The 24,058-nt window shown below is 49.4% G+C and overlaps 1 protein-coding gene across 5 annotated transcripts in view; it reads left to right on the top strand.

The window, feature by feature from the left end:
- Positions 1-24,046, top strand: part of SLC6A13 (solute carrier family 6 member 13) — a 38,694-nt gene extending 14,648 nt beyond the window's left edge. For 3 of the 5 annotated variants that reach the window (XM_053554470.1, XM_053554471.1, XM_053554473.1), the window contains exons 4-15: positions 534-674; positions 4,674-4,758; positions 5,406-5,538; positions 6,369-6,503; positions 14,101-14,204; positions 15,449-15,573; positions 16,354-16,466; positions 16,805-16,942; positions 17,930-18,032; positions 18,474-18,574; positions 19,480-19,650; positions 19,938-20,256. In XM_053554470.1, coding sequence (XP_053410445.1) covers positions 534-674; positions 4,674-4,758; positions 5,406-5,538; positions 6,369-6,503; positions 14,101-14,204; positions 15,449-15,573; positions 16,354-16,466; positions 16,805-16,942; positions 17,930-18,032; positions 18,474-18,574; positions 19,480-19,650; positions 19,938-20,060 — 1,472 coding nt within the window. In that variant the 3' untranslated portion in view covers positions 20,061-20,256. Of the gene's footprint in view, positions 1-533; positions 675-4,673; positions 4,759-5,405; positions 5,539-6,368; positions 6,504-14,100; positions 14,205-15,448; positions 15,574-16,353; positions 16,467-16,804; positions 16,943-17,929; positions 18,033-18,473; positions 18,575-19,479; positions 19,651-19,937; positions 20,257-22,790 lie in introns of those variants that run through there. The other 2 variants (XR_008373174.1, XM_053554472.1) reach the window with 2 other exon arrangements.
- Positions 24,047-24,058: the final 12 nt, after the last annotated feature.

Here is a 24,058-nt window from a genome sequence, read left to right as displayed (position 1 = left end):
CTGTGATTTAAATGGCTTGGAGTCTGACCTGGGCTTTGGAATTTTGTAAATATCCCCAGGTAATTCTAGTATGCAGATAAGTTTGGAAGCCATTCAGTTATATCATTTGTAAAAATTTTCACCAAGCTTGTGAATGCAGAATGATACCTCGTTACTATTTCATAAGAGGACATTCGCTGCCAGTATTTTCTCCTTTGTGAGTTGTCTGTTCCTGCTCTTAACCTGGGTTTTAATATTTCTGAAAATTAATCAGACTAATCCTGAGGAATATTAATTACTGGTATCTTGGAGTCAGTCTTAAATATTTTAAAAATAACTTTGAATTAGTGAGCTTTCAGAACCTGATAATGATGAAAGCGTGTGGCTGTGGAGCAGACCAGTGAAGACGAGGGCAGTTCCCCTGACTGCAGAGGAGCTGGTGGGCACAGGCAGCACTGGCTGAGGTGCTGGGTGGGAGAGGAGAGAGCCCCTAATGGCTGACAACAGGAAATCTGCCCACTGCCCCTAGTCCCATTCTGCAGCTTCTCCCGCAGGCATTGGCTACGCCTCCCAGATGATTGTTGTCCTCCTCAACTTCTACTACATCATTGTTCTGGCCTGGGCCCTCTTCTACCTCTTCAGCAGCTTCACCATTGACCTTCCCTGGGGCAGCTGCCACCACGAGTGGAATACAGGTAAGGTCCTCGCCGGAGGTCCACTTCCTCCTCTGGCTCCCCCACATTAGCCAGCAGTGGGATTATCCCTATATTCTGGACAACCTCTTCTCCAGTCTGAACATGGGACACACTGGAAATCAGCCAAATAGATCATGGAGATTTTAGGTGCAGAATAAGAGCAAGACTTCACCAGTGTCATAGGCAAAGTGTCACAGGCTTATTTTTAGAAAAACAAATTGATACATTCTATTCATATATTATACAAACGGAACTGACTCCTTTTTAAAATAGTTTAGCCATTCATTTAAATCAATTCGAGAGTAAATTTGATGTATGGATAGAACCTCAATAATTGGCCACCTCCCTACATTGACCACCTCCTTAGGTTGACTTAATTCTCATAGAACAGACATGCGCCACATGTACTCAATGGAAATTTCCTTATGTTGGCTGCCTCTGTGTGTCATCAGTTTGTTACAGTCCCCTGGGAGGGAAGTCAACTTACAGTGGTTCTACTGTATTTGTTCATTCATTTATCTTTTCATGCCTGCTGGGACTATTTTAGGTCTTTCAAAATTACAATTCATCTGGACTTAACTAGGGCATGAGCTGTTTTGTATATCATCAGTATATAGTTGACCCTTGAACACTGTAGGAATTAGGGTTGCTGACCCCCACCCAGTGGATAATCTGTGTATAACTTTAGACTCCTCCAAAACTTAACTACTGATAGCCTACTGTTGACTGGAAGCCTTACTAATAACATTAACAGTTGATTAACACATATATACTATATTCTTTTTATTTTATTTTTTAAATAAGTATCCTTAAAGTAAAGTAAGCTAGAGAGAAGAAAATATCATTAGGAAAATCCTAAGAAAGAGAAAATATACTATTGATTAAGTGGAAGTGGATCATCATAAAGTCCCTCCCTTCTTTATTTCTCTTTCTCTTTTTTTTTGAGACAGAGTTTCACTTTAATGCCCTCGATAGAGCGCTGTTGCATCACAGCTCACAGCAACCTTAAACTCTTGGGCTTAAGAAATTCTCTTGCCTCACCCTCCCAAGTAGCTGGGACTACAAGCTCCTGTCACAACGCCCAGCTATTTTTTGGTTGCAGTTGTCATTGTTGTTTGGCAGGCCCAGGATGGGTTTGAACCCACTAGCTCCGGTGTATGTGGCTGGCATCCTTAGCTGGTGAGCTACAGGTGCTGAGCCTCTGTTTATCTTTTTAAGTATGCCTGTGTGCACTGAAATCACTCCTGGCAACTAGCTTGTCAAATAATAAAGATTTTTGGCAGTGCTCATAGCTCAGTGGGTAGGACGCCAGCCACATACACCTGGACTGGCAGGTTCAAACCCAACCCAGGCCTGCTAAACAACAATGACAACCGCAACAACAAAGACGACAAAAAAAAAATAGCCAGATGTTGTGGCGGGTGCCTATTGTCCCAGCCACTTGGGAGGCTGAGGCAAGAGAATCAATTAAGCCAAAGAGTCTGAGGTTACTATGAGCTCTGACGCCATGGCACTCTACCAAGGGTGACAGGGCGACAGCCTGAGACTCTGTCAAAAAAAAAAAAGTAGTAAAGATTTTACTCAGATCTCATCATTGGGAGGGGAGGTGTTCCTCTTGAAAAGTTTTGTAAATTTTTGGTGGCCTAGGGCTTTTACTTTAGGGCTTTATTAAGCCTATCTGCCTTTGGGTTGATTGGGGGGTCTCTGAGAACAATCTGAGGTAACATCTGAGTCATTTCTTTTCTTTTTTTTTTTTTTGAGACAGAGTCTCACTTTGTCACCCTCAGTAGAGTGCTGTGGTGTCACAGCTCATAGCAACCCTCAAGTCTTGGGCTCAAGAAATCCTCTTGCCTCAGCCTCCCGAGTAGCTGAGAGTACAGGCTCCTGCCACAACACCCAGCTATTTGTAGAGATGGGGTCTTGCTCTGGCTGAAGCTGGTCTCGAACCTGTGAGCTCAGGCAATCCACCTGTCTGGCCCTCTCAAAGTGCTAGGATTACAGGTGTGAGCCACTGCGCTCAGCCTTTTTTACGTTTTTGACATTTTTCTGAGTAAGTCTAGTTTTACTCAAAGCTTAGCATTTGAATGGTATAAGACAACCCATCCTGTCATTTTGAAATAACACTTTTCTGGGTGTGCTAAAGCTTCAGAGAAAGTGATATGGTTTAGTGGAGAAGATCTCTCTTGAACTCCTGCAACATGCCAGGCTCTATTCTAAGCACTGGGGACATGGGAATGTACAATGAGGAGACCCCCCATCACCACCGCCCCGTGCGTCCATTCTAGTGATGGAGACAGACCACAGATAAAATAAGTGAGAAACAGGTGTCATGTTAGAAGAAGTGCTATGGAGAAGAATAAAATAGGGATGGGGAGTTTTAGGGGTAGGAGTGTCAGGAAGAGTCTTACTGAGGTATCCCTTGAGCACTTGTCTCAGGAGGGGAACAGCCATTGAGACACAGGACTGGTGCTTACAGAAGGAGCTTCAAGTGCTGAGGTCCTGGGGTGGCATCATGTCTGTCGCTGCAGGGAACAGGGGCTGGTGTGGCTGGAGAGGTGAGCATGAGGTGTGGTGGGAGGTGGGAATAGGTTGGCAGGGCCTTGCAGGTGACTGAAGGGGGTTGGAATATTTTCTCTGAGTGGCATGGGAAACCCGGGCCAGGGTTTTGAGTTAGGATGTGACATAAAGTGACATAGGCTTAACAAATCACCCTGTCTGCTGTACTGAGATTTGACGATGGGAGGAAGGGTGGAAACTGGAGACCAGCAGGGAGCCAAGAGGCGATGGTGACCTAGTAGCAGTGGAGATAACGAGTGAGCTCAGAGCCTAGATATTTTGAAGGTAGAACTTAGACCATTTGCTGACCTGGGTTCTAGCCCCAATTTGGTCATTTATGAATAGTGACAGGCCATTTCTTTCTTTTTTTTTTTTTTTTGTAGAGATAGAGTCTCACTTTATGGCCCTCGGTAGAGTGCCGTGGCATCACACAGCTCACAGCAACCTCCAACTGCTGGGCTTAAGCGATTCTCTTGCCTCAGCCTCCCGAGAAGCTGGGACTACAGGCGCCCGCCACAACGCCCGGCTATTTTTTGGTTGCAGTTTGTCCGGGGCCGGGTTTGAACCCGCTACCCTTGGTATATGGGGCCGGCGCCTTACCGAGTGAGCCACAGGCGCCGCCCATGACAGGCCATTTCTAAGAAGAACCACTTTCTTCATGGGTATCATGAGGAAAACAGCGTCTGTCCTAATGTTTCCCAGGTTTGCTATGCTAATAAAATGTAAAAGAGAATGTTAGCACCCTGTAAAACTCCAAAATGATGTACAAATAATAAAAAGCCACCATTTATCACTTTAGCCACCAGTGTATCACTTTACACTCCTATTTCCTTTAATCCCCCTGGAAGATGGATATTCTTATCTACATTTTAGGGACGAAGGAAGCAAAACTTAGGGAACCAAGTTGCAATGTGCCCAAGGCCACCACAGTCAGTATCCAGAGAGTCAGATTTAAGCCAAAGCTTTTTTTTTTTTCTTTGGCTGGGGCTGGGTTTGAACCCACCACCTCCGGCATATGGGGCTGGCGCCCTACCCCTTAGAGTCACAGGCGCCACCCCTTAAGCCAAAGCTTTTGACCTGAGCTCTTTGCCACTCTGACACATCATGTATCTACTAGGCGTTCTTGTTATTCCTCAGAGGTTGTGGCTTTACCTAGAAGTCTGAGTGTACTTGAGGCAGCTGACACACAGAGCATTTTCCTGGCCATCTGATCATGTCCTGATGGAACGTGCAGGCAAACGTTTATGAACCCCCATGTCACAGTGTGCAGGAGAGGGCAAGGCCGGTTTGTTGAGGCTGTGGTGTGTGAGGATGTTCTGTACCGACAGTTTTATTCCAGTCTTTCTAAATGCCTTACCTCCTGTCCTCTTAAAATTCTGTCCTGCTCTTTACTTGTGCCAGTCAGTGATCTTTCTCTTTCTCCCTCCTCTGTGTCCCTTGCAGAACACTGTGTGGAGTTCCAGAAGACCAACAGCTCCCTGAACGTGACCTCCGAGAATGCCACCTCCCCTGTCATTGAGTTTTGGGAGTAAGTGGGGCTCCTTCCCCACTGGAACATGTTCTCCAGAGGGGTCTGGGGAGGGGCCACTCAGTGCAAGGAAAGCATTCCCACGCCCTTCACTGGCCCTGTCACCTACGTGGCTTCTCCCTGTTGGGGCTGTATTTGTGGATGGCACAGGACTGGTTTCAGAGATGAGAATACCGCAGCTCTTCTCGGTGGGCCTGCCCCTTGCACACCATGTGCACGTCCTCACATTGCCACATGGAGCCAGGGAGTGTATATGCCTCCGCTTGACTCACTACTCTCTTTGGTGGCATGTGTGTGGCAAAGGCGGACTAAAGAATCCACCCTCCTGCCCAAGTATTGGTACTCAGGGCATGATTCCAGATATGAAAATATCCTAAAACCCTGGCTGAGAAAATAGGTGTTTGCATCTCCTTCCCCGGGATAAATGGTACTTAGAGGAAACGTGCCTGGGAACGGTTTGCATTTATCACTCTATCTATCTCCGTCTCTGGGCAGAGGATAGCTTTGCGGGTCTAAGCAAAAGGGCTGACAAGCCTTTGGACAGGAGCCTGGGAGGCACGGCCCTGCTTTCCAGGCATGTGGGGTCCCTACAAATAAATGGAGGCTGGCAGCAAAGGTGGAGCCAGGCTCGGCTCTTCTCTCCCCAGGCGGCGGGTCCTGAAGATCTCCGATGGCATCCAGCATGTGGGGGCCCTGCGCTGGGAGCTGGCCCTGTGCCTGCTGCTCGCCTGGGTCATCTGCTACTTCTGCATCTGGAAGGGGGTCAAGTCCACCGGCAAGGTCCATGTGGAGAGCCCCTCCCTGTCCTCTGCCAGGCTCCTTGCCCTCACCAGGGGAGTTCCCCAAGTTGAGGTCTAGTCAGGAATGACAGGGAATGGCTTAGCAAAGGGTTCCTGTGACTCTCCTGGATTCCACTCCACATATGCTTAGCATTTAGGGAAATGAAATGGAAGAGAGTGGGAAAGGCACCACCAGGGGAATTGGGTCTTGGAATATACCACATGTGTGGGCAGATTGCAAACTGAACACTGTTCTTGGTTCCCTACTTCATATGATAGTTCTCTGGGGAAAGAATTCCATTAAGACTGGTGATCTCAAATGATTCTCACCCAACTCAAGAGTTGTGGACTACTCTCTGCCCGAGAGGTTGTGAGGTGTTAGAGAGCATTCTGAATTCTTCTGAACTTGTACCCTGGAGGCCTGTGATGCTTCCTCACTAATCAGGCTGCCTGGTTGTGCTAAGCTGGTAAGATTCGTGAGGACAGGGATCATGTGTTATAGGTATTTTCGTACCTGACAGCTCTTGCCATCATTCTAAGCACATTAACTGGAAGAATGTCTAAGTTCATTTAGTCACTCAACGAACATTTACTTAATATGTATCAAGGAGAGGCTAGTGCTGTAAGCTGGAGGGAGGAAGAGAGAGGGGAGGCCATGGCTTAATGCCAAGGGAGATGGGACTGGACAGCTGCAAAGGGTTAGAGGGAGGGAAAAGGAGGAGTGGTGCCCTGACCTTTCTGAGGTGCTCTGCACCCCACCCCCATCTCCTTCCCCTGCAGCTGGGTCTCCAGGTCTCTCCCTCCTGACTCCCTCTCATTTGCTCTGTCCAGGTGGTATACTTCACGGCCACGTTCCCTTACCTCATGCTGGTGGTCCTGTTAATTCGAGGGGTGACACTGCCTGGAGCAGCCCAAGGAATTCAGTTTTATCTGTACCCAAACCTCACGCGTCTGTGGGACCCCCAGGTAAGAAGACACAGACAGACTGGCATAGGGCTCTGGAAGGCAGGAGCTGCGGGCCCCCCCAGCTCCTGGCATCCATGTGGTAGGGACACACCCGTCCTTCTCCAGACAGCTGTTGGTGGTCAGAGGTGTCTGATGCTGCCCCTCCTTGGTTCACAGCTGCCAGGGCACACAGGGGGCCTGAGCCCTAATAATATTTCTCAGGGGCTGCAGATATGCCACTAACAGCTTTACCCTGGCTGTGCCCTGCCGCCCACTGTCCCCCATGCCCTTCGTGCATTTTTCTCTTGGTGAGCTCATCTACTGGGCATCCTGTCTATTTCTTACCCTCAACCTGCTGCCCTGTTTCCTCTCTCTGTCCTGATGACAGCCCTGGGCCCCACCTCCTGGGCCCTCTCTCCACCAGCCCCGCTGGTGTTAAGTTTCTTGTCAGTTGTCCAGAGGCGCCTTCTGCCTTCTTGCCCGACCCTCACAGGTCTACACTCCCTCTGCCACCCAGTTTCTTTATAACCCTGGGTGGGGAGGTGGGTGCTATTTGCTGAGAGAAAGGGTTTGTGAAGCAAGGCCTTAAGTGAGACACCCCTGCCTCTGACAGGTCTTTTATTTTCTCCTCTTTGGCAGCCATTTGAAAGCTGGCAAAGATAGGAGGTGTCAAGGACTGGAGGAGTGCATGGTTAAGCTCCACCCTAGAGCCCCTGAAATTTTGTTACCCGCTGAGGTGCCGGCCTCTGTCTCCTTGGTACAGAGGCCTCCCTTCCTGGAGAGCATGTGTGCAATTCAGAGATCTTCGTCTGGGTTGCTATGAAGGGGCCCCAGGGAAACTTAAGGTCAGGTGGCTTCCTGCACACAAATGACTAAAACTTGGATGGCTTTCCAAACATTTTGGAAAGGAGGCACCACCACGGTCACTGATATTGCTGAGAGGAAGTGAGAGGCAAGGGCTCTCACAGTTTAGAGTTGACACAGATGCCAGGTGCCTCCCACTCCCCGTGCAGAATCTCAGGTGAGCCATAGGCCGAATGTTCTTAGGTTTTCCAGTGCCCATACCAGGGTGAGATGACTCTTCCCTGCTGAATTCCACTGGGACCACCATGGTTTCCAGAAGCAGCCAGACCACTCCTGTTCAGAAACCTCCCCAAGGAGTCAAGTGGCTTGGTCCTGGGTGTTCCTCCATAACCCTCTGATGGGATACAAGCTTATCCTTCGTCTCTCCCATTTCTTAGCCACACATTGCTACCATCTCGTGTCCACACAGGGCATGAGGGCTACAGTCCGGCTTTGAGCCAAACCGCAGGACCAGAGCTATTGAAGTTAGCAGGACCCCAGAGATCTGCGAGAGCAACTCCTTGTTGCATAAGAAACCTTGGCCAAAGGTCACATGGCGAGTAAGGGCCAGGCCAGGAAGGGGTAGTTTGTGTTGTGAATCATAAATTCTTTGACTTATCTGGGATCAAAGGCTGTGATAGAGTGTAGGTAACAGACAAGAGATGTGGGTGGCAGCAGAGCTGAGGGAGGCTTTGTGGGCCAGTGTAGGGTTTGGCTTGGATCCCCTGTGCCTGAGAGAGCTTCTGTGGTTGGGAGCTGCAGACCTGTAAACCAGTGGCTAAGCAATAAAGCTCATCTTCGTTTGCATGTAGGCCTGTGAGGAAAGAGGCATGCTCAGGCAGGGAGACAGGCAGGAAGGCTGAAAGGGAAAAAGAATAGAGGGGTTCAGTATTTCTAGAACTGACTTTATGGCTTTATCCCAATCAGCTATCTATAGCTGGCAAATGTCATGTGCTTACTCTGTCCCTGGCTTTATTAAGATGTTTACATGAGTGATTCAGCTAACCCTCACAGCAGACCAATGAGCTGTGCCCATTTCATAGATAAGGAAATTAAGGCCTAGGATGCTTAAAGAGTTTTCCGTCCTCATACCTGAAACTGGAGCCAGGTCTGCAATATGACAACTCTTATGTACCGTATGGTTTCCTCTTGAAGACAAGGTCCCTGTCAGCTTATCTTTGTTCCCTCCCAGCTTATACACTATCAGCAGACCTTTATTGAGCATCTAGTATGTACCGGGTCTGTTTTAGGTGCAGTGTTTGGTGTGTGACAGTTTCCAGCAAATAGGAAAGAGGTGGACCTGACAGTCTTCACTTCTGAGAGTTAATAAGGCCATAATCCTGTGTCTGGTGACTGCAGGGAAAAAGGCCTCTTTTCTTCTGCACTGTAGGCCACTGTCCTCATTCCAGCTGGCTATAGGCTGTGTGGGGAGTGTGAGTCCTCCAGGTGCTTTGAGGCTGTGGGGAGGGAGATGTTCTGAGCAGCCTTATCACCTGCCTGTGCCAGTCCCACGCTGAGAGGAGGCCTTTGTTGTCAGTGAACAGAGCAGCACCTGTGGGGTGGTGGGTGTCCTGCTAGAGCTCTGATTGAATCTAGTTGGCACTCCAGGGAAGTGTGATAATTCCAACTGGCATTTTCCTGGCACTTAAGAAAGGTGCAAAATTCCTGCTCACCAACACACAGACCTAAGATACCTCTCTCTGCCAAGCACAGAGGCCGGGAGCTGAGAGCCAGGCAGAGATTATGCTGCATTCACCTCTTGTTTCCCCCCCCTTCAGAAGGCATGCAGTGCGGAGGGCAGGGGGTCGCCTTCCCTGGAGTTCCCAGGGCTTGTCTCTCTCCTGCTTCTTTCAGGCAACTTGTTTCCTTCCCTCCTCCTGACCCTGTGTCTGTTCTGCTGCACTTGGGAGATGGATAAGGACAGGGCATGGGAGTAGGGTGTCCAACGAGCCCTTGTTGAACCTTTTAAATCCCTATGTTAAGCAATTCTAACAAAAGATTTATTTATGGTGGAAGTTGAAATCATTGGTTAAAACTACTACTTTTATTTTAGTGTTGAGATTTATAAAATCATTGAAATCTATGTCACCTCCTTATCACTGAAAGGTGAGTCTTTTTAAAAGAAATATAATAGGCCAGGTGCAGTGGCTTATACCCAGTACCCTGGCACTTTGCTTGAGCCCAGGAGTTCAAGGCTGGAGTGACTGACAGTTGCACCACTGCACTCCAGCCTAGGTGACAGAGTGAGATTCTGTCTCTCGCTCTCTTTATTTTTTAACTTTTTTTTTATTATTAAATCATGGATGTGTACGTTAATGCAGTCATGGGGTACAATGTGCTAGTTTTATATACCATTTGAAATATTTTCATAAAACTGGTTAACATAGCCTTCACTGCATTTTCTTAGTTATTGTGTTAAGACATTTATATTCTACACTTAGTAAATTTAACGTGTACTCTTGTAAGATGCACCATAGATGTGGCCAAATACCCTCTCTCCACCCATCCTCCCTCCTCCCCTCCCCTCCCTCTCCTCTTTCCCCTTCTTCTTGGGCTATAGTTGGGTTACAGCTTTCATATGAAAGCTATAAATTAGTTTCATAGTAGGACTGAGTACATTGGATACTTTTTCTTCCATTCTTGAGATACTTTGCTAAGAAGAATATGTTCCAGCTCCATCCATGTAAACATGAAAGAGGTAAAGTCTCCACCTTTTTTTAAGGCTGCATAATATTCTATGGTGTGCATATAGCACAATTTATTAATCCATTCATGGGTCAATGGGCATTTGGGCTTCTTCCATGACTTAGCAATTATAAATTGGGCTGCAGTAAACATTCTGGTGCAAATATCTTTGTTATAAAGTGATTTTTGGTCTTCTGGATATATACCTAGTAGAGGAATTGAAGGATTGAATGGTAGGTCTATTTTTAGATCCCTAAGTAATCTCCAAACATCTTTCCAAAAGGAAAGTATTAGTTTGCATTCCCACCAGCAGTGCAGAAGGGTTCCCTTTTCTCCACATCCACGCCAACATCTCTGGTTTGGGATTTTGTGATGTGGGCTAATCTTACTGGGGTTAGATGATATCTCAAAGTAGTTTTGATTTGCATTTCTCTGATGATTAAGGATGATGAGCATTTTTTCATATGTCTGTAGGCCATGCGCCTATCTTCAGAGAAGTTTCTCTTCAAGTCCCTTACCCAGCCTGAGATGGGATCACTTGTTCTTTTCTTGCTAATACGTTTGAGTTCTCTGTGGATTCTGGTTATTAAACCTTTGTTAGAGACATAGCCTGCAAATATCTTCTTCCATTCTGAAGGCTGTCTACTTGCTTTACTTACTGTATTTTTGGCTGTGCAGAAGCTTTTAGTTTGATCAGATCCCAGTAATGTATTTTTGGTGTTGCTTCAATTGCCTGGGGGGTCCTCCTCATAAAATATCACCCAGGCCGATTTCTTCAAGTGTTTTCCCTGTACTTTCTTCTAGTATTTTTATAGTTTCATGTCTTAAGTTTAAATCTTTAATCCAATGAGAGTCTATCTTAGTTAATGGGGAAAGGTGTGGGTCCAATTTCAGTCTTCTACAGCCAGTTTACCCAGCACTGAGATTCTGTCTCTTAAAAAAAATTATAAAGCAACAACAGCCAAAGCTAACATTAATATGTGCCTATCTTTTGCCAGTACTTAATCCAGTTCCTGTCACAGTTTAGTCCTAACACTAACCCTGTGAGTTAGGTGGTAGATGGAGACACAAAAACTTAGAAAATTTTCCCAGAACCACAAAACTGGCATGGTGGGGAGCTTGGATTTTGTCCCAAGTAGTCTTTTGAAGTCTGCTTTCTTAATTATCACAATAGATCTTTTCCAAAGGATATGGATTATTTGAGAGTTTTAAGGGCTGCTTTTTATTATTCTCAAAGATGGGACAGGAAATAAACATTTATTTATTTGTTTTACATACATTGTTTTATTTGTTGTTATACCCATGTTCCTGACGAGAAAAGGGAGGTTCAGAGAGGTTAAGTGACTTGTCTGAAATCATCCAGCCAGTCTTTAGTAAAGTTAAGAATTGAGCCCAGATCAATTTGATCCCAAAGTCCATGTTTCATGTTTTTTCCATGACACACAATTGCCATCCTAAAAATAATAGATATTAGTAATCTTTAGGGTTGACTCAAAGCTGAAAACATCTTTCCTTCGTCTTTCTTCCTATCTTCCCCAAAGACTATTTTTTATCCACACACCACCAAGTGTTTCCCACACTTGCTTTTTTCTTGGTTGGTCTTCTGCTCCAACCAAAGACACATCAGAGCTTTGTTCCAGAAACCAGGATCCTGGAATGGAGGGAGCGGCTGCCCATGGTGGGAACAGGACGGCTTGCTCTGCTTGTCCCTTCAGCCCTCCTCTGGCCCACCCCGTCTTCTGCCCAGCGGGCCTGTCAGGTGGCAGCTGTGAGGCGCGCAGGGCCTGCCAAGCACCCAGGGAAGGGCTTTGGCCAAAGGCCCCACATCTAACCCTGAGCTCTGAACTCGCAGCCCTCCTGCTGCATCCTTCTCTGTTCTCATTAACCTCCCTCCCTGCTGGGCTCAGTCTGAGCCAGCTCCCACCAGCCACCCCTGCCGAGTGAGGTGAACGGGCCAAGTCACGATTTCTCTTGTTATTCTTCCCAAGCCTAAGTTCACAAAGCTTTGTCACCACAGGATTGCACCCCCTGCCTACATGTGGGCAGCCACATAGTGTCTCCAAGGTGCTTGGCAGTTTCCTTGGTAACTCATGCCTACTCTGCACCTTGCCCACCATTGGGCATGGGAGCAAACACCCTTGGGCCCCAGGCTCTTAGGCCACATCCTGAACGACCTGGGGTGGGGGTGGGGGGGTGGGACCTGCAAGTCCCCGGAGATGGCACTTCTACCCGTCTTTCCTTCCCTGACCCTGGGTGAATCTTTCCTGTACCAGCTCAGGGCCTTGCACTGCAGGGTGACCTTCCTGCTAGAGGTTTCCCACGATGACTGTCCTCATAGGATCTGCATGGCAGAGTTTTAGAAGAGAAAAGGATTTGAAATTTCATATAGGAGCAAACAGACTGGCCAAGTGGCATCTGTTTGAACTTGGTGTGGCGTCAGGCTGAAGTTTGCAAGTGCTCACCCTTTTATTCCCACTCTTTCCTTCTCTAACTTCTGATATAAATCCTGAACCCTCCCTCCCTTCCCCATTGTAATTTTCCCCCATGTTTAAAAAAGATTCCCAGGTGCTTCGCTTTTCCGTGCTATTTCCTTCCTGCTCCAGCCCCTCAGAGTCCTTCTCTGTGCTTCTTGCCACTGATGCCTTTTCCCTGGTGGCGATGCCTACCTGCAGAATGTCCCAGAATGGAATTGGGCACAAAGGACAGAATGCTGGAGACACTCCCCTTCCCTCCATCATCTTTCTCTGGTCTGTCCTGCTCCGGCAGAAATTGAAATGCAACAAGAGGAGCAGTGCCTGGTGCACCTCTGTCACCTCTGTCTCCCCTGTCATCTGCTCTGCGGGCTGTCAGGCTGCTCAATAGGAGCATGCAGGAAGTTTTGGAAAGGATTCAGGTTCTGGGTTCTCCTCCAGGCCTAGAGAGTCACTGTGTCCACTGGGGATGCAGGCTGAGGACTCCGTGATCCTGAGGCCATCAGCTTGCTGAGGGGGCTGACAGTGCAGAGGCCAGTGAGCACTTTGTTAGGGATGAATGTAAAAAGACAGAGCTGGAGGTGGGGCTGAGGGTGGCGGCGATGGTCAGGGAGGCAGACACAGATGGCAAGGGGCTGAGGACTGTGGACAGAGAGCAGCCAAGGCTTTCGTGTGTGAGGTTGTAGCCAAAGGGGGAAGAAAACGTTGGAAGGACAGAGGGTTAAAGAAAGCAAGAGCCTGCTTGGGGCCACTGGGATGGGGCTGGGTGTCAGGCACCCTTGCTGTTAGGAACACAGACATGTGAGGGACACCTGCTCCGGCCACTCTGTGTCCACAGCTCAGTGCTCCCTCACGGTGCTTGCATCCGCTGCAGGCTGGAGTTTGGGGAGAGGGTCCACAGCCCCAGGCCCTCACCTCCTGCAGATTCTGCATGGCTGCTTCATCATTGCCTTGATGTTCTTTCTCTTGGGGATGTTTTTCTAGCTGTTGACTCTAAATCACAACATGCACAGGCTGGGCTGGCCAGCTGAGATAATAATGGTAACAACCATATCCTATGTTTCGCTGGAGAGTTATTTTATCCCCCACAGAGTACAAAGCCCTTTACAGATGCTTTTCCATTCATCCTCTTGACTTTTTGTGAGCTGAAGATTCCTCTCCTCTGTTTTTCAGAGGGTTCTGAGATGTGAGGGGCAGAGCTACATGCTCATGTTGACTTAAAAATTAGGACCCATATTCCTAGAGACCCTGTGTTTGGATTCCTTCCACGTTGGTCACAGCCCCACGAGAGCCAAGGAGAAGAGACAGCAGGGCAGAACCCATGATCCAAACCTTGACAGCAGACCTGGCTCTGCTCTAGAGCGCTGTCCCACCCTCCCATGGGCCTCCACCACAGGCCCCTTTGTCTTTCCTTTGAATATCTAATGCTGTTCCTGGTAGTGCCCAGGAAATGTTGTCTAGGAGCCAGGGAGTAGAGGCCATGGAGTTTAGCAGGGCTAGTAGAACCCACACTGGCTGGGAACAGATTTCTCTTAACCTTGGCCACATGCCTGAATCCTTCCATGAAGGCCCAGAAGTCCAGCTTTTCTGGGGCCCAGCTTCACCTTTTTGCTTTGTAGGTATGGATGGATGCAGGCACCCAGATCTTCTTTTCCTTCGCCATCTGTCTAGGGTGCCTGACGGCCCTGGGCAGCTACAACAAGTACCACAACAACTGCTACAGGTGATTGGGGGAATGGGGCCGGCCACATACCTGCGTCTCACTCCTGTCCTCCAGCCGCATTAAACTGGGGGTAAGTTGGAGGGTGTGCCAGCTCCTGGACAGGCCTCTGTTTCCAGTGCCCGGGGGCTTCCAGGAGCTGATGGGAGCCAAGTGCAAAATGGGCAGAGGGAGTGAGTTCAAAAGGGTGGGACTGGCTGGGAGACCTCAGCAGGGCTGACTTAGAGGCTAGTGAGTGTGGGAGCGCTAGGTGAGTGAGCCTGCAAAGTGCACCAGGTCCTCAAACAATGTTACAACATTGATGAGGAAAATAATTGGTTTCAATACATGTCCGTTTCACTTCAAGTCAAATTTTCTAAGAACCGGTTGATGTTAAGTGCAGTCTTACTGTAATTGTCAATGTTGGTCTTGCCTGGTCGGTGACCCCACCCTAGCAGAGTGACCTCTTCCTGTTTTCACCTCCTGTCCTCAGCTCCCTCCTACATACCCCTCCTCACTTCATGTCCCCCTATGGCTCCGTTCTGCCTACGTGGCTCAGACACCGAGAATTTAAGGGATATTAATATTAGCTGAAATATAACTGAAAAAATCATATTGTGCATCTCAGAATCAAATTTGGGCAATCATTGGGATTTGGGATTACCTGTGTCCCCATGCCCTGCATTCGAATGTTAGATAGAATTACAGCAGAGGGACAGGGTCCTGTGATGTGGTGGCAGTATGGGAGGGGGAGCTGTGTGGCAGTTTGTAATGTTTAGATTCATTTTTCTTTTCTTTTCTTTTTTTTTTTGAGACAGAGTCTTACTTTGTTGCCCTGGATAGAGTGCTGTGGTGTCATAGCTCACAGCAACCTCAAACTCTTGGGCTCAAGCCATCCTCTTGCCTCAGTTTTTCATTTTTAGTAGAGACAGGGTCTCACTCTTGGTCAGGCTGGTCTTGAACTCATGAGCTCAAGTGATCCACCTGCCTTAGCCTTCCAGAGTGCTAGGATTATATGCATGAGTCACTGAGCCATCACGCCCAGCCTAGATTCATTTTTTCACTTCCTTAGAGCCTCCTTCTTTTAGAACTACATTGATTTATTCTTTGTCTGAGCTTGTGGGCAGGGTGGTGGTGGTAGGTGGAGCAGAACCAGCACCCTGATGGTTGTCTGACACTGGGGGTCCCTGCTGGCTCCTGGATAGACCTGAGATGCTGAAAGCCCCTTTCTGACTGGCCTGTCCCCACTGCTTCCTCCTTACCCCCAGGGACTGCATTGCCCTCTGCTTCCTCAACAGCGGCACTAGCTTTGTGGCCGGGTTCGCCATCTTCTCCATCCTGGGCTTCATGTCGCAGGAGCAGGGGGTGCCCATTTCTGAGGTGGCTGAGTCAGGTGAGTGGGGTTGATGGGCAGCACATCCTTTGAGCCTGGCTTGAACCTTTGGCACGAGGACCCAGAGGCCTTTCTGTTGTCACCTACACTGTGGGCGAGCTGTGGTCACCTTTCAGTGGATGTGTTCTGGGAACATTTGGGGGAGAATTAAACAGCAATTCCAGCTTTAAAGAGTAAATGGGCGTACAGTGAACATCCTTCTTCCCATCCCTGGCTTCCAGGTCACCACCCTGGAGGTGATTTGTGTTATCAACTTTGTGTTTATCCTTCCAGAAATAGTTTAGACACATATGAAAAAAATATATATATATATGCACACATATTACTATATCTATTTCTTACCCCCTTTCAAAAAATCCAAATGCTAACATAGTTTATACACTGTTCTGCACCTTGCCTTGTTTTGTTCACTTTAACATGTATCTCAGACCTAAGTTTATGTCAGTGCACGGAGTTTCTCCCTTTTGGAGTGACTGCAATGTTGTTGTTGTTGCTTTTAAATAAAAACCTCTGATTTGGGGCAGTATTTGGAGACCTGGAGCCCTCCATAGATCCAAAGCCCTTTACACCCACAATCTCTGGGTTCCATTCTTGCCAATGAGAATACAGCAGGTAGCCCCTGGGAGATTTGGGAAATGGTGGAGGTTAGGGTGTGTTCTCCCAGGTGACGATGGTGATGGTAATGTGGGGATGAACACGGCCCCGCTCTGGGAAGCTGATGGGTCACAGCAGGGCTGCAGTTGGCCCAGCACTGGGCTGTGGCCTCTGTTCCCTCTGCAGGCCCCGGCTTGGCCTTCATTGCCTACCCCCGGGCTGTGGTGATGCTGCCCTTCTCTCCTCTCTGGGCCTGCTGCTTCTTCTTCATGGTTGTCCTCCTGGGACTGGACAGCCAGGTACTGAGGAGTGGCCACTCAGGGACTGGGAGAGGAGTGGAGGGTGGGTGGAGGGGGCAGCAGTGGGCTTGAGATTTAGCTTTATGTCCCAAGGGACCTTAGAATAGATGGGGACTGGGCAGACACCAGAAGTGGATGCCCTGGAAAGGACCCAGAGGATCTTGAAGCGTCCAGACCTAATCACCAAATGACAGAAGCTCTGGGGACTTGAGACAAGCAGACTGGGTGGCCCGGGGAGCAGGAATCCAGAGCCAGTTGACAGGATTTTGGGGAGCTCTCTTTCCCTGCAATTTTTTTGGGGAGCTCTCTTTCCCTGCAATTCTTTGCCCTCTCACCAGTTTGTGTGTGTAGAAAGCCTGGTGACAGCACTGGTGGACATGTACCCCTGTGTGTTCCGCAAGAAGAACCGGAGGGAGAGCCTCATCCTTGGAGTGTCCCTCGTCTCCTTCCTCGTCGGGCTGGTCATGCTCACAGAGGTGCAGGGCTGGGGGGCTGGGAGGCTGGACGGGAGGACTGGTGAAGAGGAGGAGCCAAGTGGCAAGCCCTGCCAGGTGGGGTGGATGCCGTGGCTTCAGGCCACAGGGCAGGGTTCTGGCCTTCTGGGCACTCGGACTCCTCTTCTCCCACTGCAGCAAGGACAAGGAGGCAAGTTCCTCTCTGGTCTCCCGCACTGGGCACCTGCCTCTGGGGATGGGTGAGGGGTAATCTGGCTCCCTGGTAAGAAAAGAGGTGTGGAGATGATGGTTGGGGTGGCTTGGATTGGGGAAAATGGCCTTCCCAGCAAGATTCCATGATTTCCCAGGGAGTGGAGCCAAGTTCTATGTATAAACTTCACGGTGAGAAAGGGAGTGCTGGGGCTGGGTGATATTCTGTGTGGTCTCAAGGGAGGGAGGAGATGGAGCTTTTCAGCTCAATAGCACTGGTGACAATCCCAGAGTACACACTATGTCTTGAGCTTCTGGCTCAATCCTAAATGTTCTCTGATTTCATCTATCTTCCATCCAAAATCCATAATAAAGATGAGAGTCTCACACAAGCCTGGCACTTTACAGTGTACGAATCACATTCTCTTTTACTATCTGTCCCCTCTGATCCTCACTGACTCCTCTCTGTGCCCCAGAGGTGTGAGGTTCAAGGGCATAGGGGTGCATCTTTCTGTTTCCTCTGGATAAACCCCCTCCCCTCCTTTTTTTTGAGACCATCTCACTATGTTTCCCTTGGTAGAGTGCTGGGGCGTCACATCTCACAGCAACCTCTAACTCTTGGGCTTAAGCAATTCTCTTGTCTCAGTCTCCCAAGTAGCTGGGACTCCAGGTGCCCACCACAACACCTGGCTATTTGTTGTTGTTGTAGCTGGCCGGGTTCGAACCTACCAGCCCTGGTGTATGAGGCTGGTGCCCTAGCTGCTGGAGCTACAGGCACCAAGCCTAAACTCCCTTGTTTTATGATCTCCCCCTGCACAGGGTGGTATGTACGTGTTTCAGCTCTTTGACTACTATGCAGCCAGTGGCATGTGCCTCCTGTTTGTGGCCATCTTTGAGTCCCTCTGTGTGGCTTGGGTTTATGGTGAGTGATTACTACCCTGAGCTCAACCCCAGCACTCTCCTCTACCCCAGGGCCCTTAGACAGAAGAGAGACATCTACTGCTCACACCTACCTTTTCTGGGGACTACTCCTCTACTCAATCTCAAACATCTTGAGAATCCTAAGTTGCTACCATGGGAAGGGCCCTCCAGAAGATCCTGGGTATAGCTGCACCTACACCACCTCAGGCGAGCCCATGTCATATCCTGTCCAAACCTTTTCAGCTTTTCACAACCCTGGTGATCAGGAAGTTATTGCCTTTACCTAGGTCAAGTTCTGCCTGCTGCTGGTGATTTGAAAAGACCACCATGATGTCTTCTGTCTGTCGACCCCCACCCATTCCAGTTTGCTTGTGGCCCCTTCCTGATCCACTGGTCACTGGAGAATGAACTTTCTCCCCCTCCCTTCTTTTCTCCATGGTAGGGGCCAAGCGCTTCTATGACAACATTGAAGATATGATTGGGTACAGGCCATGGCCTCTTATCAAATACTGTTGGCTCTTCTTCACACCAGCTGTGTGCACAGTAAGATAATCCCTGGGGATGAGCCCGATGAAGGGAGGGGGAGCTGGTGGTAGCATTAGGCTAGAGAGGCCATTAGCCCTCAAATGGACTTCTCCCTCGGAATTGAAAATCATCTTTGATTTCCATTCAGCCTCCTGTTGGGTTCTAGACCATTACAGCAAGATAGATTCTTCCTTTCCATTTCACAGAAGAATAAACTGAGTTCTAGCATTGTCAGGCGGTTCTATTGACACCACAGTAGGAATCTAATGTGACAGGCAGAACAGATACTCAATTGTGTCAGGTGGCTCATATTAATACTAATACCCAGCGCAGTAATGATAGTGACAGTCACAGAGCACTTTCCCTGTGCTGAGCACACAGCGTTTTATATGCACTAACTCATTTCATTCTCACAAAGTCCATGATGTGCATGCTTTTGTACTACTCATTTTACAGACAAAACTGAGGCTAAGGAATTTAAGTGGCTTATTCAACCCAGACAGTTGCAGAGAACTAGGTTGCAAACCCAGGCAGCCCAGCTTGGGGGTCTGAGTCTTAAGCCACAATGTGCTGATTCCTCTAGCTTTGTGTTAGCAGTTGTCCAGGCCTCCACTGTGTGCAGGGTATTAATGAGGAATGGGGGACAAAAGCGAATGAGCCCTGCTTTGGAGGTGCTCACAGCCCAAACTCATGGTGCAGGAGAGGTAAATACTTCAAAGCCCCCAGCAGGCATATAACCATGTCCTAATTGGGGGCCAACCCTGTGTAGAGGTGCCCAGGGATGCAGGGGCCCTGGGGTGTACACTTGAGCACAATGTGGTTGGAGACTGGAGGCTTGGAGTGTGATCTCTATGCATGGTGTAGGGGGAGCTGAAGGTACAGGGCCCCACCCCAGCCCCTTTCTTTTCCACCCTCACCCCTAGGCCACCTTCCTCTTCTCCCTGATCAAGTACACCCCGCTGACCTACAATAAGAAGTATACATACCCGTGGTGGGGAGATGCCCTGGGCTGGCTCCTGGCTCTGTCTTCCATGGTCTGCATCCCCGCCTGGAGCTTCTACAAACTGGGCACCCTCAAAGGCTCCTTCAGAGAGGTAGGGAGTTTAGCAGGGGAAACAGCCAGAGGGTTGGGAACCTGAGCACTGGCAGATGAGCTGCCAGCCAGGTAGAAGCTGGTATGTGGAGGGCCAGTGCACAGTGTGGGTAGTGCCGAGAGGTCTCAGGAAGAGGCTGGTGACCGCAGGACATGGGCTGTGATGACAGGGCTGGCTCCTGGAGGGGCTGGCTCCTCTATGTGTGGGGAGGAGGCAGACATGGTGATGGGAGGCTGGCAGGTCTGCCCCCATGCCACCTGTGACAGCCACCTCCACTCTGCCTGCAGAGAATCCGCCAGCTCGTGTGCCCAGCTGAGGACCTTCCCCAACGGAACCAAGCAGGATCATCTGTGCCTGCCACCCCTCAGACCTCCCTACTCACACTCACAGAATTAGAGTCCCACTGCTAGGGGCAGGCCTCCAGATGGCACCATGAGCTGGTTGTGGGGCCAGCTGCAGGAGGTACTGGCCAAAGCAGTCATCACCTGGGGTGGATAAAACAAAAGGGGATATTTTGGAGTCTGGCTTCTGAGCTGGGCCCCCCACCCCAGCTTCCCTACTCTAGGGGAAATGTGAAATGCTGGTTTTAAGAGCATCCTTTGGAGGGGGAAAAAAAAAAAAAAGAGCATCCTTTGAGACAGGCCTTGGGGAGCTAGAGGGGCAAGAGCACTGTTGACCTCAGGCCCTCTGACCCTGCATTCCATTAAAGCCACCTTCTTCCACCTGACTGCCAGCAGCTGTGTTTGGTTTCTGCCCCTCTACCTTAGACTCCACCTCCTCCACTGAGTTCACCTGGTAGCCCACTGAGCATAGGTGTGGAGGAGGATGGGGGAGGGATCTGGACCAGAGAAGGCTGTCACACCTCTCCCCAGAACCCCTGCCCTCCTGCTCTGTGCTGTGGAGTTAAATGAGACTGAGGGAGGCCTGAAGGAGACCTGAGCCCCAGCTAAAGGACAGGAAGAGGAATGCCTAGTGGCTGCTCTTTCCCGCCCACTTTTCCCTGCTGGGTCCTGGCTGGCCCCCACTTCCCAAACTGTGTCTGTGTGTGCTGCTCACCACTGCCTGGCACTGGCAGCATGTGAATGGGTCGGCGGCCACTTTGCAGGCCCAAGGCAGCAAGGCACTACCCGACAGGAGGAAATGTGGGAAATGATGTTGGTGAACCAGGCTGGAGAAAGGATGAAGCTTTAGCAGTGAGGGTAAAGAGATGATGGTGGTGGTGGAAGAGGGCAGCCAGTCACTGCTTTCCCTGCCTGGAAGGGAAACTCATAGGATCCTGCAGTTCTCAGGGAAGAAGACACAAAGGAAAGGGAGCCCTCTCTTGTCTGGAGGCTACACCTGTTGGAGAAGAAAGGCAGAGAGGGAGAGCCTGGGGCAGCACCAGCAGAATGGGGAGAGAGCAGCACAGGTAACTGGAGGGTTAGAGGCACAGCCCAGGGCTGCAGGGAAGCTGCTGATTAACGCTAAGCCCTCCAGGCTGCCCTGGGGCCTCAGACCTTGCCGCAAGTATACCCATGTCTCAGATCCACACATGTGCACGCTTTCCCAGTCCCTCATTATCCTCAGATAAATGTGCACAAACTCAGACACCACAGTCAGCTAAGCATACTTCTTTATAGAGGCTTGCGGTCCTGGCTGGGGTCCTGGCCCTTTTACTTACTAGCTGTGTGACCTGGACCAAACTAACCTTTCTAATCCTTATTTTTCTTCTCTATAAAATGGGAATACTGCACTTACATCACAGTGTTGTGAGAGTACAGTAGAGGGTATGGGCTGCCCTGGGGACATTTTCAAACAAGTCCATCCTATTTCCCATAGCTCCAGCTCCAGCTGACTGGGCTGTCAGGATAACAAAAAAGCCCAAGACATGTTCAGAGATCCTCAGGGCCCCTCGCTTCCCCCAGCACCAGACATTAAGTTGCACTGGGCCCCAGGAAGGAAGCTACTCATTATTGAGCTAAGCATTTTTGCTAGGACCCAAGGGAGAGGGAGCCCTAAATAATTTTATACATCCTGTGGTCCTGCTTGGCACAGCAATGTTGTCCAAGAAAATCAGGACCTGAGTCCCCCCAGCCTCTTCTATCCTCCAGTTCTGGGAGAACGTTGCCCTTCCAGAAAAGGAAACACTGGGATCATTCTTTTTCCCCTCAAGCTGAATCCATCCATCCATCCATCCATCCATCCAATAAACACTGAATGTCTGCTCTGAGACAGCACTGTATTAAATGTTAGAGGCAGAAACAAAGAATTAAGAAACAAGACCCGTGCCCTTTAGACCTTTGTGGTCTGGAAAACAGTATGTTACACTGGAACAAGTATGGATTATTGGAACCAACAGGCCCAGATCCCAGCTCCATCACTTACTCCTACATGGCCTTAGGACAAATCACTTAGCTTCTGTTCACCCCAGTTTTCTCGTCTGTAAAATGAGGCTAATAATCCCTACATTTCGAGGTTCTTAAATGTGAAACTCCTAATCTGAGTTTGATGTTTTGTACATAAGTCCCTTGCCAGGCCCTCTCAAGGCACTCAGGGGTTAGCAGATGAGGGTGGTGAGAACATCTTCTGGGGTCATTAGTCCTTAGTAATGGACAACTGATTCACTTACCATATTTCTTCTTGATTCTGCACGCCTCTCGTGTGGAAAGAGCCCAGTTTTCACTAGACTTTCCAGGACTCCTATCTTTTGCAATGATGGGGGTCTCTGCCCACTAGGAGTTTACCAATTGGTCTGAATAGCCAGTGGGGTATTGGAGTAGACTTGAGTGAGAGTGGGCTCAATGTAAAGAAAGGAAGACCAAGGTCTGAGGTAGTTGGATAAAGACAGGGAAGATTAGGACGGATGTTTTCTCAGGAAAATCAAACTCCACTCCCTGGGTCAGCTCAGACAAGGTAGCCTTCTTCTCCATGGTGAAGGATTGGTGTCAGGACTGCTGGGCCCTTGCCCTTCACCTCAGCATTCCCATGTATTAAAGGAACGCATGTGACCCTGCAGGCCCTAAATAAAATTTTTGAATGAATGAACAAACAAAGAAATTTGCCCTCTTGCCCGGCCTGACCCTCTTCCCTCTTTCTTCTCTTTATGGAGTGGCTGGTATTTTGTTCTAACTGCAACTGGGTAATCTCATGGACTTTTGCAGTAAGCTCTATGGTCACTCCATGGTGGACTGGCATGTAGAGACAGGCTGCCCTGTCCTCGATGTGTGTGGATCCCAGCTGACCTTCACTGGACTTCTGGCTTCACAGAGGCAGTGAGTCTGAGAACTGTGACATGATCTGACTGTCTCTTGATGGGGAATCCCCCAGGAGATGCTGAGAGGGGCCTGAGAGACATTGAGAAGGGTTGCTGGATGGAAAACTACAGATATGATTCTCATGTCACACCCCACCCCTGGGGGGAAATTCTAAAGCACAAAGAGGAAGCACATGTAAAGGGAAATTTCCCTTTCTCCCCATTACTTCCCCTCCCTCCACACCACCTGCAGCTGAAGAAACATCTGTCTTTCAGGAGACAGTGGCTATTCTGATCAAAGAGCAGGGGGACGGTGCTGTGCCCACTACCACATGGGCACACCCAGGGCAGCGATGAGGGACATGTTCTGGAGAAGCTCACTGGGCACACGGCACAGGGCACATCTATCCAACAGACACTGTTCACCACTGACAGCTGCCAAGCTGTTCCAGACAGACCCTGGCTAGATGCTTGGTGGTGAGAGGGGACTAGAGCATCACTAGTGCTGCCTGGGGCTGGACACTCCACCCTCCCTGCCCCTGTGTGCAGAGGACCAATAGCAAACACTAAGAACTCCTCTTAAGCACCTGTGATGCCCTAAGCACTCTATCATATTGTCTTTAACCCTCATGACAAAGCAGCTGTGTTATCTACCTGTGATAGATGGGGAAGCTAAGGCTCAGATCCTTACCTAGCTGACATGACTGACAGATGATAGAGGAGAGGTTGAAACTTGGGTCTGTCTGACTGTAAACCTGTGTCCTTTCTACATTATACTTCTTGAGAGGTGCTCCGAGTGCTTTTCTAGGAAAATCCCAAAGAGAAGTGTCGTGGTTGTGACAGCCTAGACTAGTGCCTTGAAGCCACAGAGGGCAGGTACTGATGGAAAACTCCAGTGTGTGATTCACCCTCCTCCCCTGCCCTCGTCAGTGAGGCCAGCTCCCCTCCCAGGAGTTTCCAGCCTGGGAGTTGGTGGCTCCTATCTGCTGCTCCGGTAAGAGGGGGGTGTACCCTGCCTGTGCACCCCGACGCTCCTCCCTGAGATGGAGATAGGGCTGGGAGGGCCATGGAGAGAAGGACCAGGACAGGAACAGCAATTGGGAGTAGGGTGTGAGTTCCTGAGCCCCTTCTCCTGTCTGAGGGTCACCTCCTGTGCCTACTGGAGGTCCCTGTCTG

Source organism: Nycticebus coucang, chromosome 12 (genome assembly GCF_027406575.1).
Source record: "Nycticebus coucang isolate mNycCou1 chromosome 12, mNycCou1.pri, whole genome shotgun sequence".
NCBI classification, from domain to species: Eukaryota; Metazoa; Chordata; class Mammalia; order Primates; family Lorisidae; genus Nycticebus; species Nycticebus coucang.
Note: the sequence above shows the minus strand (reverse complement) of the source record. Positions and strands in the feature narration are given on the sequence as shown.